The sequence below is a fragment of the Cynara cardunculus genome (genome assembly GCF_001531365.2).
Source record: "Cynara cardunculus var. scolymus isolate 2C chromosome LG 1, CcrdV1, whole genome shotgun sequence".
Lineage (NCBI taxonomy): Eukaryota > Viridiplantae > Streptophyta > Magnoliopsida > Asterales > Asteraceae > Cynara > Cynara cardunculus.
Genome location: NC_037528.1, coordinates 1,791,735 through 1,808,822, shown reverse-complemented (window position 1 = coordinate 1,808,822; position 17,088 = coordinate 1,791,735). Strand labels below are relative to the sequence as shown.

At 30.5% G+C, this 17,088-nt stretch overlaps 2 protein-coding genes across 2 annotated transcripts; both read right to left on the bottom strand.

Annotated features, from left to right (window-relative positions):
• Positions 1-22: 22 nt before the first annotated feature.
• LOC112514297 (oleosin 1-like) lies at positions 23-622 on the bottom strand. Its single transcript, XM_025120671.1, has one exon. The coding sequence runs from the start codon at positions 586-588 to the stop codon at positions 118-120; it is 471 nt and encodes a 156-aa protein (XP_024976439.1). The 5' UTR covers positions 589-622; the 3' UTR covers positions 23-117.
• Positions 623-4,650: 4,028 nt separating this feature from the next.
• On the bottom strand, positions 4,651-5,599 carry LOC112514289 (ethylene-responsive transcription factor 2-like). Its single transcript, XM_025120658.1, has one exon. The coding sequence runs from the start codon at positions 5,597-5,599 to the stop codon at positions 4,874-4,876; it is 726 nt and encodes a 241-aa protein (XP_024976426.1). The 3' UTR covers positions 4,651-4,873.
• Positions 5,600-17,088: the final 11,489 nt, after the last annotated feature.

Here is a 17,088-nt window from a genome sequence, read left to right as displayed (position 1 = left end):
CGTACATACATACATATGCATGTATACGTAAAACACTCCTTATTTTTAACATAAAATTCATTAAAACAAAAAACACTCGAATAAACACCTGACGACACACATCTTGCTTCTTTAAGTCTAAGGCTGGTAGTGACCACCCTCGCGATCATGCCTACCTGCAATTCCATGCTCACCCCTCTCTCTCATCTCCCGTCCCTTCCATCCCATCTTATCCGTTGCTTCGTCTAATGAGTCTGACCCCCTCGGCCGTCCACCTGTCACGTATGAGTATATCCATGATAACACCATGGTCGCTGCAACACCCAATCCTCCCGACGTCAAAAACCCAGTTACCAGAAGAAACACGGTGATCACCGCCGGCACTAGTACCGGACTAAATATGACCAACAGTGGAGTAGCCACCGTCAGTCCGATTACGGTCGCTGCAAGGGTCAGACCGGAGAGGACGAGGAGGGAGCCACCTGCTAAGGCGGAGGTGACCCCTTTCACCACCTGGTGCGCCATTGGTTCGTTGGAGTAGGGATGTTGCTGATACGGGTACGGCTGCATTCCTCGTCCTTCGTGTTCGTGGTGGTAGACACGAGCCATTTGCGTTGGTGGTGATGGAGATATTCTGATGATTCTACGTGTGAGAGAAAGAATTTGGAGTGGGTTTATAAAGAAGGGAGGAGGTGGTGGCGTTGTGACACGTATTTGATGGGAGATGTCACGTGTACAAGAGCTGTCATTTGACGGTTGCTTGCTTTAGATGGAGACACGTGTTTTTTCTCCGATTAAGGACCTTTAGGTTGGCAAAAGGGTGTCGAGTTACTCTATTTACCTTGAGCTTTTAGATCAATAATTTTCTCAAATCTTATATACAAAATAAAACTTCGTTCAACCTAACGAGTCGAGTTTTATAATATCAATTTTTATTCAGTTCGATAAAAAAAAATTAATCGAGCAGGCCTTTTGAGTTAACATTTTCATAGATCATACATTTGAAATATATAAATTGTTAGAGTTAGAGTTAGAGTTGGTCCAATCTCAAAGTTCAAATTCATAAATGAGCTTGTAAAGTTTAAATTTTGGTACAATGTGTAATTCAAAGTTGTTAAAAAGAGCATCAAACTCGAGCATTCGATGAAATATTCGAGCTCGAGTGCGGCTCGTAACTTGTATCTTTTTTCGATCTGAACTTGAATAATCTACTCATTGGATCTTTGTATTTGGGCCACAGCCTCTAAAATTAAAGCAACCACTTTGGGCCTTCTCTGGGCTTCTCATCCAATTATTGGGTTGGACAGCAAACAGGATAGTGATTAGTGATATAATATAAAAATAAAACTCTTTTAAAATTAAAATTAACATAATGGCAATATGCAATATTCTGTATAAAAATACTTCAAATGTATGGTATTATAATAATATGAAATTAAAAGAATAATATTATTATTTAATAAAAGGCGAATTGCATGAAGTAACGTATTTTAACTTGATTTCTATTTTGAGTAACGTATTTTAACTTGATTCCTATTTTGAGTAACGTACTTTTAAAACTTCTATTTTGGTACCTAAGATGTAAAATTTTAAACATTTTAGGTACCAAAAATGAAAGTTTTGGATGTACGTTGTCTAAAATAGAAATCAAGTTAAAATACGTTACTTTTTCATGCAATTTGTCATAAAAAATTTATAATCTTATTTTTTTCACCATTAGGATAACGATTTAAAGGCAAGTTTACAAGATTTTAAAAAGATCGTATATTTAAAGCCTATTTATGAAAAATATAATATTTGAATTCCGTTTATAAATTATTATGAACAAAGTCTTAAAAATCATCTTTGACAACTTAAAATATAGATTTAGGGTTTTTTTTTTTTTTTTTTGCTTTAATTAACTATATTAAAGTGTGTGTTAAATTACAGGGCGAAAATGAGAAGGTAGAAATCTTCAAATTTGGAAATTTTTTTAAACATAATATTGACGAGAAATATATTATTTCAATTGTTTCCACCAATGAAGTTGAATGTGTTATAACCTTTTATAGAATTCTTTTAAAAGTGTATTTGGAATTTTGGATGATAAATTTACTGAATATTTTGATAATATAATAAATACCGAAATTATTAAAATAGAATAGTTGAAGATAGATGTGAATGTGAAAAATAAAAAGGTAAACGATATATATATAATTATTATCAAAGAAGAACCACATAAATCAGGGTTTTTATTTATTTATTTATTTATCAAGACTTGTATTTTAGAAAAAAATCATATATCGTAAAAGTCCAACATTAACTAGAGGATAATAATTGAAATTAGTCGCATTTTTAATTATTAAGATTTTGAAGTATTATTTTCTATGGAAAAACTGTTACATTGTCTTATTTTAATTGAATAAGTTCTTGAACTATATTTTTGTATGAAAAACTCATTAAAATTTTCTTTTTTTGAATGAAAAAACCATTAAACGTTCTCATTTTGATTGATTGAATAATAACACTTTTAAAAATTGGTTATTTACATCCTTTTAACCCAAAAAAATTACATTAATCGACTAGTAAAAGTTCGATATTTTTTTTTAAAATCAGAGTCTTAATCATTTAAAACGTAAAAGTTTATGGTTTTTTCATTCAAAAATAGTAATTTAAAGACTTAATCAATCAAAACGAGAAATTTAATTATTTTTTTCATTAAAAAATAATTTAAAAATTAAACAATTTAAATTATATATTTTTTTTTTTGGATTTTGCTTTGAAATTAAGCAAGGTCATCATTTCTTAGTAAGAAAAGAAATAGAAGCATTGACTTTGACTATAATTGGTTTCATACTCCTAATATCTTGATTTTTAAGGCTTGTGAGAAGGTTGGATTTGTGTTAGAATGAGTTTATAATGATAATGTATTAAATATCATATTTGTTAATTAACATATAAAACCTGTAATATTCAATGATTAATTCACTGTCAGTAACGGTTTTATTTTTTACGACTCTTCTCTGTAGACCATAATTTATCAATTCGAGTCTCGTCAAAACCGTCAGAGGTTTTTCCGTTGGTTTATACGAGATTAAGGGATTCAAAATTCGTTTGTTGAATGTAAAAATAATCCATTTACATTAATCATATAGATTAGTTAGTTGAAATATGTCAAATACCATCATTATTAGAAGGAAATTAATAAAACGAGTTCAATTTGTTGAATATGAAAACAATCATGTGTGAAATGTAAATTTCAAAATTTTATTCTCTTTGTATACTTTTACCGTGGTGTTTTCTAATCGTCTTTTTTTAAAAGAAAATGTAGAAAATAAAAATATCTGGTTGCACGAGTTTTTTTCTACATTTCATTCATCTAAGGATGATGATTTGCCACGAGACGGTGGGGAACCCGGCTCACCCGACCCAAATAGGAACGGAGATTTCCCGCTAAAACAGGTCCAAGGGTCTGGGATCCTTGGTAGATTCAAACTAACGGATATCCTTTATCGGGTTTGACCAGGATTTGACAGGGGACGAGATGTTAATCCCCGTACCCGTCGGAACCCGGAGATATTACTAAAAACCGGGGCCCCCCGCCCTTTAAAAAAATAAGAAAACAAATAATATTTTAGCGTTCTAATTTAATTAAAGTTGAAATTGGGATTTATACAAGCTTAGATTTTTGATCCATGGTTTCAACATAAAAAAAAAAAAAAAACTACTCCAACGGTTTTCATTAAAAACGATGTAAATTCTTGGATGGCAAATGTTTTTTATTAATAGTAATTATATGCTAGAAAAAAAAAATAGGAGGTGTTTGAGATTGTTTATTTGAAACAACTTATATTTATCTATAAACGCACTTATCAATTTATTATAAGTCAGAAAAGTTTAATTTTTTCAAAAACTTCTTATTATTGGTTTAACACCGGTATAAGTTGTTTATCCAAACATTCAAAAGTGTTTATTACTAACGTGATGCCGGAATAAATCAATAAGTTGTTTTTATAAGCAATCCCAAATACCCCTTTAATACATCGTTGAAATAAAATAAATATAATTAATTCTAAAAAATAAAATAATTGTTTTAATATTTGGCAATTGGTAGTTGTAGCCTTCATCATGCTTTAAATTGTTTTTTTAAATTAAATGACGATTAGATCCCTAATAAAATAACATTATCTTTAAGAAGCACGTAGCTTTGAGTTTATCTAATATCAACCTGGTTTTCTGTGGGTCATCATAAACCATTATATCATCCGGTTATTGATTTATGCAATTTTAATAACTATTTGATAGTTGTTGAATGGTTTGGTATAAAATAATTAAGTGGTTAGAATTATTAAAATACTCTTATAATATAGTGTAAAATGAAATATAATTGTTAGATAATTATTTATAATAGAATTAGGACGTTGAATGGTTAAGGGAAGCACAATCATCCAGAGAGTTTTAAAACCATTAAGAGACATACTTTATTTTTGTCAAACAAAATTCATCTCTTAACAATTCAGATATTGTCTTGTAATGAAACTATTAAGAGGTAAACAAACAACGTTTGATTTAGTTTTATAATAGATTAATTTTTATATTTGTTAATTTTTATATGTATTTAAGGATTTATAATTAAAAGAAGACTCATTGTCGTATTATATTGTAAATACTAAATAAATATACCAAGAATTAAGAAAACTGTTGCAATGTAGCAAATTTTCATTTATGACCTCACATCTTTTTACATAAACCTCAGTGGGAAGAGGGCCTTTTGGGTATTTCATGTCACATTCTCGCAAATCCAATCCGAATACAAGGTCCGACCCGTGCGTATCTTCTACTTTACGTATGGGATCCACACAATTCGCAAATTGGCCAAAGTATAGTCTAACAATCGGCTGGCTTCAATATCTACCTAACCAGAAACGGCTTCAATCACATTTGATGATCGGCTTTGGACTTCCAGCTCCACTTGTTCAGCTGTTGACCCTTTTGTGTTTCTTCTCTTAGGTGAGCCATTTACAGAAGCCGATGAAAATGAAGATGACGGCTCAGGAGATCTCCTTTTGGATGTAACCCTGACTGGCTCCGGCTCATTCAACCCGATTCTATGTGGGAAGTTCAACAAAGCCTTGGAGCCACGCATCCTGTATGCAGCTATATCGTACGCCGTTGCGGCTTCCTCAGCCGTCTCGTACGTCCCAAGCCACACCCTCGCGCCGCTTTTAGCCGGGTCTCTTATCTCAGCCGCAAACTTCCCCCAAGGTCGCTGCCTCACACCCCGGTAGTGCTTTCCCTTCGGCGACGCCGCTAGGGATGTTGAAACCGCTTCTTCTACCTTCGCCGGCGCCACCGATAACGGAGGTGTGCGGGTTGCTGGCTCCGTCTCTAATTCATTCGACTCGGCTTTAATCTCTTTGCCGGAAAAATTAAACGGAGTCCATCCAACACTATAAGCATCACGCAAAATGCCGTAAATCACCATATCCTCTGAATCATCCACCTTTAACGGCAAGTCTCCCCAATTTTCCGACAAGCATGGGATGAGGCTACTGAAGCTCAAGCTCCGGCAAAAGGCCGGAACTTCGCCGGAATTGGTTGTCGGAAAAGCATCAACGGCGTGTGAAGGAATTTGCATCATGGTTGAGATGGGGTTTTAGTGACTTTGAAGAGTTGAAAGAAAAATTCTGGGAAAGAGGAAGGGGATGATGGGTTTATATATGCGATGAAAGAGGTGGACTGTGGAGGGTGTAAAGTGTAAATATAGATAAGTAGGAGGGGGTTTAAGGAAACATCTGGAGCTTTGGTGGGCAAGTGGACAAGTTGAGACAACAAAAAGAAAAAACAAAGATTAATGTATATCACGTGGTGAATGCACAAACCATTATGTTGCTGACGTCATGGCTTGACGCATCATTTTTCAATTTATATAATATTTTATTTCTTTATTATTTCCTTTAATTTATCAAAAATGTTTGATTTAATAATGACGTTTTGCCACAAAACAATTATCCAAAATAAATAAAAATCAATGCCAATAAATAATAACTACGTGCAAAAAATCATACGGTTCAATTATAAATAGTCGATTGAAATTTCGTGTTTAAGAATAACTAGACTGAGATCAGATTACAAAATTTAATATTCAAATCGATCCAGTTTCTTTGTTGGATACTGGTTCAAAATCCAATAAATTCGAACAGCTCAAATCTGATTACCAAACCATTGTCCAAAGTTACTTGGATTTACATGTTGTTTTATTTTTTGTAACCGTGGGTGTCCAGACGAACATATGTGCACCACGATTAGTCTCATGAGGTTCTAGAAAACAGTCAGAAAAATCCTTTAACGGGAGGAGTATAAAGCCCAAAATTATTGTCAATGAGATGAGTTAACCCCTCAAGCTCTATTTGTTTGTTTTTTCATTAAGTCATCTGTAGATTAAAACAACTTGAATTACATGATTGACCATTTTACCCCTCATCATGTAATTGGCATCACTTGATCCCCTAATGAAAAGATGGTGCATTGTTGTCATAGTCGACATAGCAATCATGGGCCTAGAGATCAATTCATTGCAAGACTACGACAAAATATTAGCACCTGGTGTAGAATTTATAATTGTTCGGGTCCATTTTGATGGGTTCTCACGATCCTGAACTAAAAACAATATTTGGACTTCGTTTCAGTGTACTTTAACATCAAATTTCCACTCTATATTCAAAGAATTAAGAATAAAAACACAAAACCAACCAAAGATCCACATTTGAAGCAAACTTTTAGATATAAATTAAACCACAAATTAACGGATTCAAGACCAAACTTTTGAATATAAACCAAAGAATAAATCAACAACATGGAATGCGAGCAGTAGTAGGTGGCAGCGGAGAGGACAACGTATAGTAGCATAAGATGACAGAGAGGTATCGCAAGGGAAGGAGCAATTTTCATTTGAAGTTTTCAGCGTTCATTAGAATAGGAAGCGACAAGCTTTGAGAGAAGGTTGGGAGCAGTAAATTTCATACCTTAATGGATACAATTTCTACCATTTATATAACGATCACATCATGACTTCAATGAATAAGCACAAACAAAAACACCCATATATGATATACCAAATAAGCTTTTTACGCCATTAAGTAAAAACATACACAACCCCTTCATCTATTACCATAATTTAACATCAATTCATCCAACGAATGTTTTGTTTCAAGCAAACGTTGTTATCTTTCAAGGTTGTTGAGCTTTAGTTTTTGTTTGTCATATGTTTTTTGGTTCATTCTGATGTTGATTTGCTAGGTTTTTCTGTACCTTGCAGAAAATCTTGATTGGCTTTTATTGTATCTGTTTTATTCAGATAAACTTTTTATGTCTTTTAAAAAAGATTATCTAACGAATGATTGAATTAAATCAGTTATGACCAAATTTATCTGATCCGAACCCATAAGTTTAAAATTTAGATCCATGTCACAAACGTCAACCAACTATGAAGTTGGTTTCATTTTTAGAATATTTAATGCAACAACTATTTTTTAGTAACCAAACCCGCATTATATTTTTCTCTTATTTTTGGGTGTTGCAAACGGACTCCACCTCAGGCACACGTGTGCCATTTACATATTTAATGTATATATGTATTTTATATACGTAAAATATGTGAACCACTTTAGTAATGGCTTAAAAATTAATTGAATGATTGGGATTTAATTATTCCCACAATTATTTGAATTTCAAATTAAAAAAAGCTAAATATTCATGTGAATATATATATATATATATATATATAGAAGATCAAACGAAAACATGATTAAAATAAAAAAAACACGAAATGGTGAAACCACGTTGACTTTGCATTGAAATCACATGTGATTATGGAACACATTCAATCATAGACAGACTTACAGTAGAGCATACATTGGCACATGTCACCGTATTATTCATCCGTCGAAGGATAAAATGTTTTAGGTTCGTAAAATGTGCAACCATATTAATTTGTTGTATGTCACCATATGTATTTTGAAACTACGATGAGAACAAGTTTTATTCGGTAGAGTTGGTTTGCAAGACTTTTATTCCACCATAAACCCAAGTTTTGAATCATGTTAGTGTCATTCTCTTAGTCAAATGGTGCAATAATTTGAAAAAATTATGTACATTTGTTTCTTATTGTCAAATGGTGTCACCGTTTAAATTTTTTCCCTAATTTTCTTTTCTTATAGTCAAACGATACCACTGTTTGAAAAAAAAAATCTGGGTCCATCCCTGCATTCAGTAGAAAGTTGTGGAGGCGACTTCACCCACGAGTTCAGATCACAGTCAAGATCACACGAATCATATATAATTTTAGTTGTATTCAAATTTGAATCAACTACTTATTCATTTCTATAATTTGTGTTACAGTACTTCCTCCAAATATCCAATTTATATTATTTTAATAATTAAATCCTATTTTATATTTTTAATAATTTATCTGATTTTTCTTGCATTTGCTCAATTTTAACCTATTCGACAACCAAATCAAGAAACGATCCAAGATTTAAAACATCGATTTAGTTTCAGTTTACATCGTTAATTAATTATTATAAAATTAAATAAACATCCAAGATTCCATGATAACTTTTGCAGCCTTTTGATGGTTTTGTCGTGTAGCTAATTAAACAATAATAAAATGGTCATTAATTTCAAAATAAAGATTTGAGGGCATCAATTAATTTGATTTTATCAACTTGATTTCAGTAATTAATAATTTATTTAATTGTCGTTTTCGAAATTAAATAATTAATTAATACACAAACATCGTTAACTTTTAGGAAATTAGATGGAAACATCTCATAAATATTTGTTAAAGTAAAACACTCCCAACAAACGTGCTCAATTTGTGTTTCTCCTTGTCATGATCATAATTCCATTATTTTTCAAAACAAATAATTAAGTATGTAATATTTTATATACGACAAATGCAAATAATAAACTCAAACAATCTCTTCATATTTGTTAAAGTTTGAACCCCTGATATTTTAAAAGACCAAAGACTACAATACTACTAGACCAAAAACCATTTGGTTCAATAACATATGTTATCAGATATTTATAGTTTCTTAAGACATCTGATAGACGTTGTAACTTATAGCTTTTAGCATTGTAATTTTTAACTGATATAATTTTTATTATATAAACCATGAACCGGTCCATGCTTTACTGTAAAATGTATAATAAAAAGTAAAATTGATGTGATAAAAAATAAAAATTGACGTAACAAAATCATGATTTTTTTTAATATATATTTTTTATTACCCAGGGATATCCAACTTGCTATATGAGCCGATTAATCTCAGGGCTACCACATGCTTTGCAGATAGTCCGGAGTCACCGCATTTGAACCTTCGTGGCCACAATGAAATTTTTATTCCTCCTTGTAATATAATATTTGTATTGTCATAATTAAAGAATCAAACACGTATTTAGTAGCAGTCTTTGCAAGATTTTTAATATTAATTTTAATCAACAATTTTTTATAATATTATTTAATAATTGAAGTTCCAATATATCTTTAATCAAACTTCGTAAGTATTAATTCAACAAAAGACTCGAAACCGTTGTTAATTTGACTTATGCGCAAGTGGCCCAAAAAAGAGCGTCCACATTTTGGACCACTTTTGAATTATGAATCAAGATAAGATTTTAATAAGTCATTTACGAGAAATTTGAAAAGATCGAACAAAATGGATGATTAAGTTCATTTAATATTATCATAATAACTCTCGATTTTCTTGTTGATTTTATCATAATAACCGCACTTATAATTCTGTAAGTGAAGGAAACAACTCTTATTATGGTTAGCGCTCATCGTAAAAATTATCGCATACAATAGTGTCGATACAGTTTTGGTGAACTCAAATCTTAGCCTGTAAATAAGTGATAGTGTTGAATTTCTAGCTTCTCTATTTTTGTAGATTACAATATGAATTATATTATTAAAATATTGAATATATTTCATATACGTTTAACTTTAAAGATTCTCATTGATTTACGAGAATGCAAGAACAACCAATAAACCAAACATTGTGTTCTAAATCACATTTTAAGAGAAGCTAAGGGAGTTTTCAATTTTAAATTAAGATTTAAAAATAAAATAAAAAATATTGAACATGTGGAAGGGTAAAATTGAAAATTGGTATATTAAAATTCAAATAACAAGATGAACATGATTTCGATCATTGGGGAGTGATACACAACACGGTCGATGATTGAATACCTATCACATACTTATCACAGTCGAGGGTAAGGCTCGATGATTGAGTGCCGATCATATACTTATCACAGTCGAACTGTTTAGATGCGAGATAAGACATGATCAAATTCCAATATAAAACCATGGAATAACCACAATTAATTAAAAAAAACATAAAATTTATAAAAAAATACATAATTATATTACATTATTTATTATAATTTAAAATATTGATTAACAAAATTGGAGGCCCACAACTATTCTCGTGTTTTTGCAAAACAGAGAAGTTCTTGTTTGAACTCCCACTTATATGTATATGTGTGTTAGTATATATATATATATATATATATATATATATAGGGGCCTAATCAAATGAGAACTAATTAGTTTGTGGTAACTGTGAGAACCAATATTAACCACAAATCAATAGATAAATTAGGAAATTTATAATTTTGGCAATTTTGAATTAAAATATTAATGCAAGGATATTTTTGGTATTTTAAAACTTTCCTCCCTCCTCTCTTCTCTCTCCGGCCACCGTCCGCTGGCCACCGTCCTCCGGTGATACTACAATGGTATCACAATGCATCATATATGTGCTTGGGTATCACATTGATGTCGTTTGTTTGGTCGATCGAATATGTAACACAGTGGTATCACTATGCATCTTATATATGATTAGGTATCACAATGTATCTTTTGTTTAACAGAGTCAATATTTTTAGGTATCACAGTGATATCACCGGAGGATGGTGGCCGGAGAGAGAAGAGAGGAGAGTTTTAAAATACCAAAAATATCATTGCATTAAGATTTTAATTTAAAATTACCAAATTTATAAATTTCCTAATTTATCTATTGATTTGTGGTTAATATTGGTTCTCACAGTTACCACAAACAACTCATTCTCCCTTGAATAGGCCTCTATATATATATATAGGTGGAGGTTCAAACGAGAACCCCTGTGATTTAAGAGAATACGAGAACAACCCAATAATCTCAAATTTTTATAATTACTAAATTAACTTATATTATATATAAATAATTTAATAAGGGCAGTAATGTAATTAAGTAATTTTTATAATTTTTATTTTATTTCAATTTCATAATTATCCCTTTTGTTGACCACGTCTCCACGTTTTCCTCTGGTTAGTTTTCTTATCTAACCTTCTTCTCCAGATCGTTCATCCTTCTTCTCCTGATCGTTCATGATAGTCGACTTTCTTAATACATTTTCTTCATATCGTTAGTATCCATATTTTTGTCGATTTAGAATGGACGACTTGAAACCCATATCACATGATTATCACATCATATCAAACAAAATCGTTTTCGTTGTGATAAATGTGTGATTGTCTAATCCTAATCTATTGAAACCATCCGAAATCGTTGTGATAATGTCTAACCTAACCCATTGAAACCATGATTAAGTCGAGTGATATTGATATCACATGATTATCACACCCATATCACACAAAATCGTTTTCGTTGTGATAAATGTGTGATTATCAAATCCTAACATATCGAAACCATCCGAAATCGTTGTGATAATGTCTAACCTAACCCATTGAAACCATAATCAAGTCGAGTGATATTGATATCACATGATTATCACACTCATATCACATTGATATCACATGATTATTACACTCATATCACACAAAATCGTTTAATTGATTTTGTTAGTAATTCGTTGTGATAAATGTGTGATAAACTAATTAGATAAGACGTTATGACTTCTTTGTTGGTCTCCTTGAATTCTTAACCGATATATTAGGTAAGGATAATCAATATTAATCATGTGATCGTGCTAAAAGATTTTATGATATCATTTCCATTATTACCCTTTTAATTTTAATTTTTTAAATCTTTTTAAATTTCAATTTTAATTTTAAAAATCTTTTAATTTTATTTTTTTATCACAATATGATGTTAATAGGTTGTTCTTGCGTTCTCGTAAATCACAGGGGTTCTCGTTTGAACCCTTTCCTATATATATATATATATATGTGTGTGTGTGTGTGTGTGTATCAATATATGTATATAGTTGTTATGTGTGTGTATGTGTATATAATATGTATATATGTTCAATGTGTGTGTATATATGTATATATATTATACAATATGTACACATAATTTATGAATTCTCAATGTACTTGGTTTTTTGATTGGACGTTAACTGAGATTTTTCATGAGTCCTAAACAAAAAACATAGTCTTAACCACCGTGCCTTAGCTGACGCGGTCTTTTCGGTTCAGATCACTGACCTCAATCCTAGTTATACATCTCTATATATACGCACATATGTTACAAAGGGTGCAAAATCGTCACTAAATTAAGATAACGGATTAGAGATTTTTAAGGATAAATCTATGTGGGTCATACAACATATTTGTATCTTGACCCATTCAAATTTCAGTAACGTAAATATAAAAACATACCGTAAGATTCGCATTTTGTAAAACAATACATGTTACATAAGTTTTTTTTTTCAAATAGTTGCCAACAATTTCAAACCTCCTTTTCATCTATTAAATATATGATGTCGACCAAATCCTAAAATAAGACGACAAGATATCCATCATTCACAAAAAATTCTTTCTTTTTGACAAACTTACAACAAAAGGTACTTCTGACTTTTATATCTATTTCGGCTTCCCTTTTTGTTCGTTTACAACAATATGAGACTGAGAATTAAGGTGTTTGATGTATCGAAATTATTTCATGGTGTAAGATACCCCATTCTTTTATAAGGATGATGGTTTGATCCTTGCCCTTAATGGTGTACATGGTTTGGTATGGGCATGTTACGAATTTGAACAACGGAATCAATTATGACGGTTTAGAAAAAAATCGGACACAAACCTTTAAAAAGTATAAACCAACCAAACCCTTACAGAGTCATGTGAGTTAGTGGGTCAATACTTAATGGAATATATATAAATACATAAATAATGAGTTGGTGAAAGAAAATAGGATAAAACTCTTATAAAACACTAAGAGTTTAGAAACAAACAACTAGGTCACTAACAAATAAATTTATAACCATTATAGTAGCGAAAGATCATGTGAGAAGGGAAGTACTGTGAGAAGCGTAAGAAGAGATCTGAACTATTGATTAATCTCATGCCTACCCATGAATTAGGCTTTAGAAGGGAATTGATCTGATGCATCTTAGTGTTGATATTCAATTATGGTTGATACAAGGGTGGATATCTCTTTTTATGCTTCTCACCGGAACTCAACCCAATATTACAATCACAAATATATGTTTAAGTATTACAATCGATAGTTTGAATGGAAAAGAATAAAATCCTTCTTCCGATCACGAAACTTTTATGAAAGAAACGGAAGGGGTTTGCAAGCTTTTCAAAATTTGCAAGAGCTAAGCGGAGTTAGGAGTTCAAGACAAGGTTCTAAAAACGCGTTATAGCTGCGTTTTTGGCATGCCATAACATTGAGGCGTGGCCTAGCCACCATAAAACCCGTGACGCGACTCTGAGGTGTGGCTTGTAGTATGATGCGTTATGACGAGTTATGTTGCATTACGACGGGTTATAAGTCATGAATGGATTTGTTTTTTTTTTTGTTTTTTTGACTTTTTTACATTTAAATTATGACTTGTTAAATCAAATATTATTGATTCTAATTACTCACTGAAAGCGGGAATTTATTAACCATAAGTTGAAGGCGAGGAAGATTTTGAATTCAATTTTAATGATAAAAATGAACGATAAAGATTACGTGGAGAGAATTACTAGGTTCATGACCTTAGGCGTATAGGGGTAGAGCCTGGGATTTGACTGATTGAATTACGTTCATCTGGGTCTAACTCAAATAATTGATGATTTGATGAGTCAGATGAAGTCGAAATTCAAATCAAACAATTAAATTTGTTACAAATAAATGATAACACATATTGCCATGAAATAATAAAATGATTATAACGGCATATACTTTATCTGGTTTTCAATCTTTACGTACACAACACTGATTGGGAAAAGTTCAAAAAAACTCAAGAAATTTTTCTCTTTTTAATGGTTTAATCTCTAAATGATTTTTTTTGAATGAAAAAACCATTAAACTTTCTCATTTTAAATAATTAAGTCCGTAAACTATTTTTTTGAATTAAAAAATATTAAACTTTTTTTGAATAAAAAAACCATTAAACTTTTTCATTTTAATTAATTTAAGTCTTTAAACATTTCTAATAAATAAACAATCGTACTTTTAAAAACTGGTTACTTGTATCATTTTAACAAAAAAAAATTATATTAATCGTCTAGCAAAAGTTCGATGATTTATTTATTTAAAAAAAAATCAAGGTTTTAATCATTTAAAAAAATTTAATAATTTTTTCTTTAAAAAAACAGTTCAAAGCTTTAATCATTTAAAACGATTTTTTCATTTAAAAAAATAATTTAGAGATCGAACATTTAAAAATAAGAAATTTTATTGGTTTTTTTTTTTATTTTCCTCACACCAATTGTAATAAATTTGTAAAAAATTGGAAGGAAATTCAAAGAATGAAAAAATAGTCAAAAGTCAAACTTTTGAATATGGAAGTTTGACTTGGTCCTCAACTTTGACCATGGTTCATGTATCCGGTAGTTTCATAATTCATTCGTGTGCATTAAAAAAACTATAAATTCATTATTTTTTGATCTAAAAACAGAATAAATATTATTTTTTAAATAAATTTACCGTGTCATTTATTAAATTGCAAGAGAGTGCTTTCGGTATATTTTTATTTAGGGGTGTTTGGGATTGTTTATTTGAAACAACTTATGTTTTTCTATAAAAGTGTTTATCAACTTATTATAAGTTAGAATGATTTAACTTCTTCAAAAAACTTTTTATTACCGGGTTGACATCAGTATAAGTTGTTTATCAAAACACTCAAAAGTGCTTATTAGCGATACCATACCGGAATAAGTCAATAAGTTGTTTTTATAAGCAATCACAAACACCCTCTTTATGTGTTATTAGGTTTTCAATTATTAAAGAGTGATAATAAATTAATATAAGTTAAATTACAAAAAAAATTGTATTAGAACTAAAAAAATAAATATCAATCTAATTTGTAATATAATATATGTAACAAATGAAATAAAACGCCATTATAATTATACAGATCAATGATATAAAATAAAAACAAATAAATAAACACGCGATTTATGGTGATTACGGAACGCCATCAACGCAAAGGCATGGGGACGACTTGACTGTGGCCAAAGTCACGCCTGATCACATGCAATTTTTCAAGTGAGTTTAGTATAAAATTATATGTGATTTAAATGTTTTCGTATTCTCTTATTTAATCATCGTTTTCATTTAAATCTGATTTTATGTATTATATACACTTAGAGCATCTCCAATAATTATGCTATAATTTTTCTAAAATTAAGTATCAAAAGTTAAAATCTTAAAAAAAATACATCTAACATTAACAACTACTCTATTTTAACAATTTTATCATTAACTATATTATTAAAATATTAAATACATTTAATAAGATATTATTTCTCTCCAGTAAACACTTCTTTTCAATATCTCCCATTGATAAGAAAGAATTAAATATGGGGTTTTTGAGATTTCTATAGTCTATACCCTGTTTCTTCTTTTCTCTATTTTAACATATAATATAACATAACAGTTAGAGCAAAAATATACCCTAAATTTTAAAATCTCTATTTTAACATATCTGTTGAAGATGTTCTCATTTGTTACCGTAATATAAAAAGGGGAGAAGAGGATTGAGTGAAGAAGGTACGTATAGATAAGGGTGGGTGACACAGTATATATTATATATTATATATTATATATATACACCAGAAAATGACAATTTGCATGCATATCAACATAACAAACGATGTCTTTTAGGATTCAATGTATTTTGCCAACTCTTTTTTTTTACTTTATATTTACATATATGCGTGTACATATGCATTTATAAAATACGGTTAAATTCAAACGAGATCAATGACCGAATAAAAAATATGAGAATGTTTGAAATAGTGATTTTTGTTGGAACTGATTTAATAGTAAGAAACCGTGTCCTGCATAGGAGAGTTAAGAAAACTTAACCCACTTAATATACACCAATCATTGGGTCTTGGTGTGTAATGTCTCATGGTGGGCTCTCCTTGACATAACTCGACCCGAATGAACGCTCTGGTATCTCTCCTGTTTTTCGTACAACATCCATCACCAAACATAGATTAATTTTGCCAGATCCAAATGCAAACTTGAATTCGATTGTTGTATCCTCTAGACGAATTCCAATTATAATGGCGAATTTTTGTCTTAGGACACTGTGATTGTGCAAGCCTCAATTGGGATCAATATCACGAAGAATATGCAATATCGAGTATGTTTCTTCGATTCTATCATTGTAGATGTTAATTACGTTAATTACATAGATTTGTATTACTAGTTTACGTTTTTGAATAAGAATCATTTGTTTACCAACTATTTTAGAAGAACAAAAACTCGAAGCTAATGGGTGTCGAATCGAGGCATTTTGAGCATAGAACTAACATACAGTGTCCCTTTAATTGTCACCGGTCCCTAAAGACAAACGTTTAGACCTGTAAATTTATTTGGAAACTAATTAATTTGTTTTATATTGTTTTTAACAATTTTGATACAGAGTGATCATTAAAAGAAATCATTAGCTATCACCAAAATAACGTATGTTAACTTCAAAACCCTATAAAATTACTTGAAATACACATAAGATAACATGTGCACCTAGCTATGATTATCCAACAAACATATTTTATATATATATATATATATATATAGGGGCCTAATCAAATGAGAACTAATTAGTTTGTGGTAACTGTGAGAATCAATATTAACCACAAATCAATAGATAAGTTAGGAAATTTATAATTTT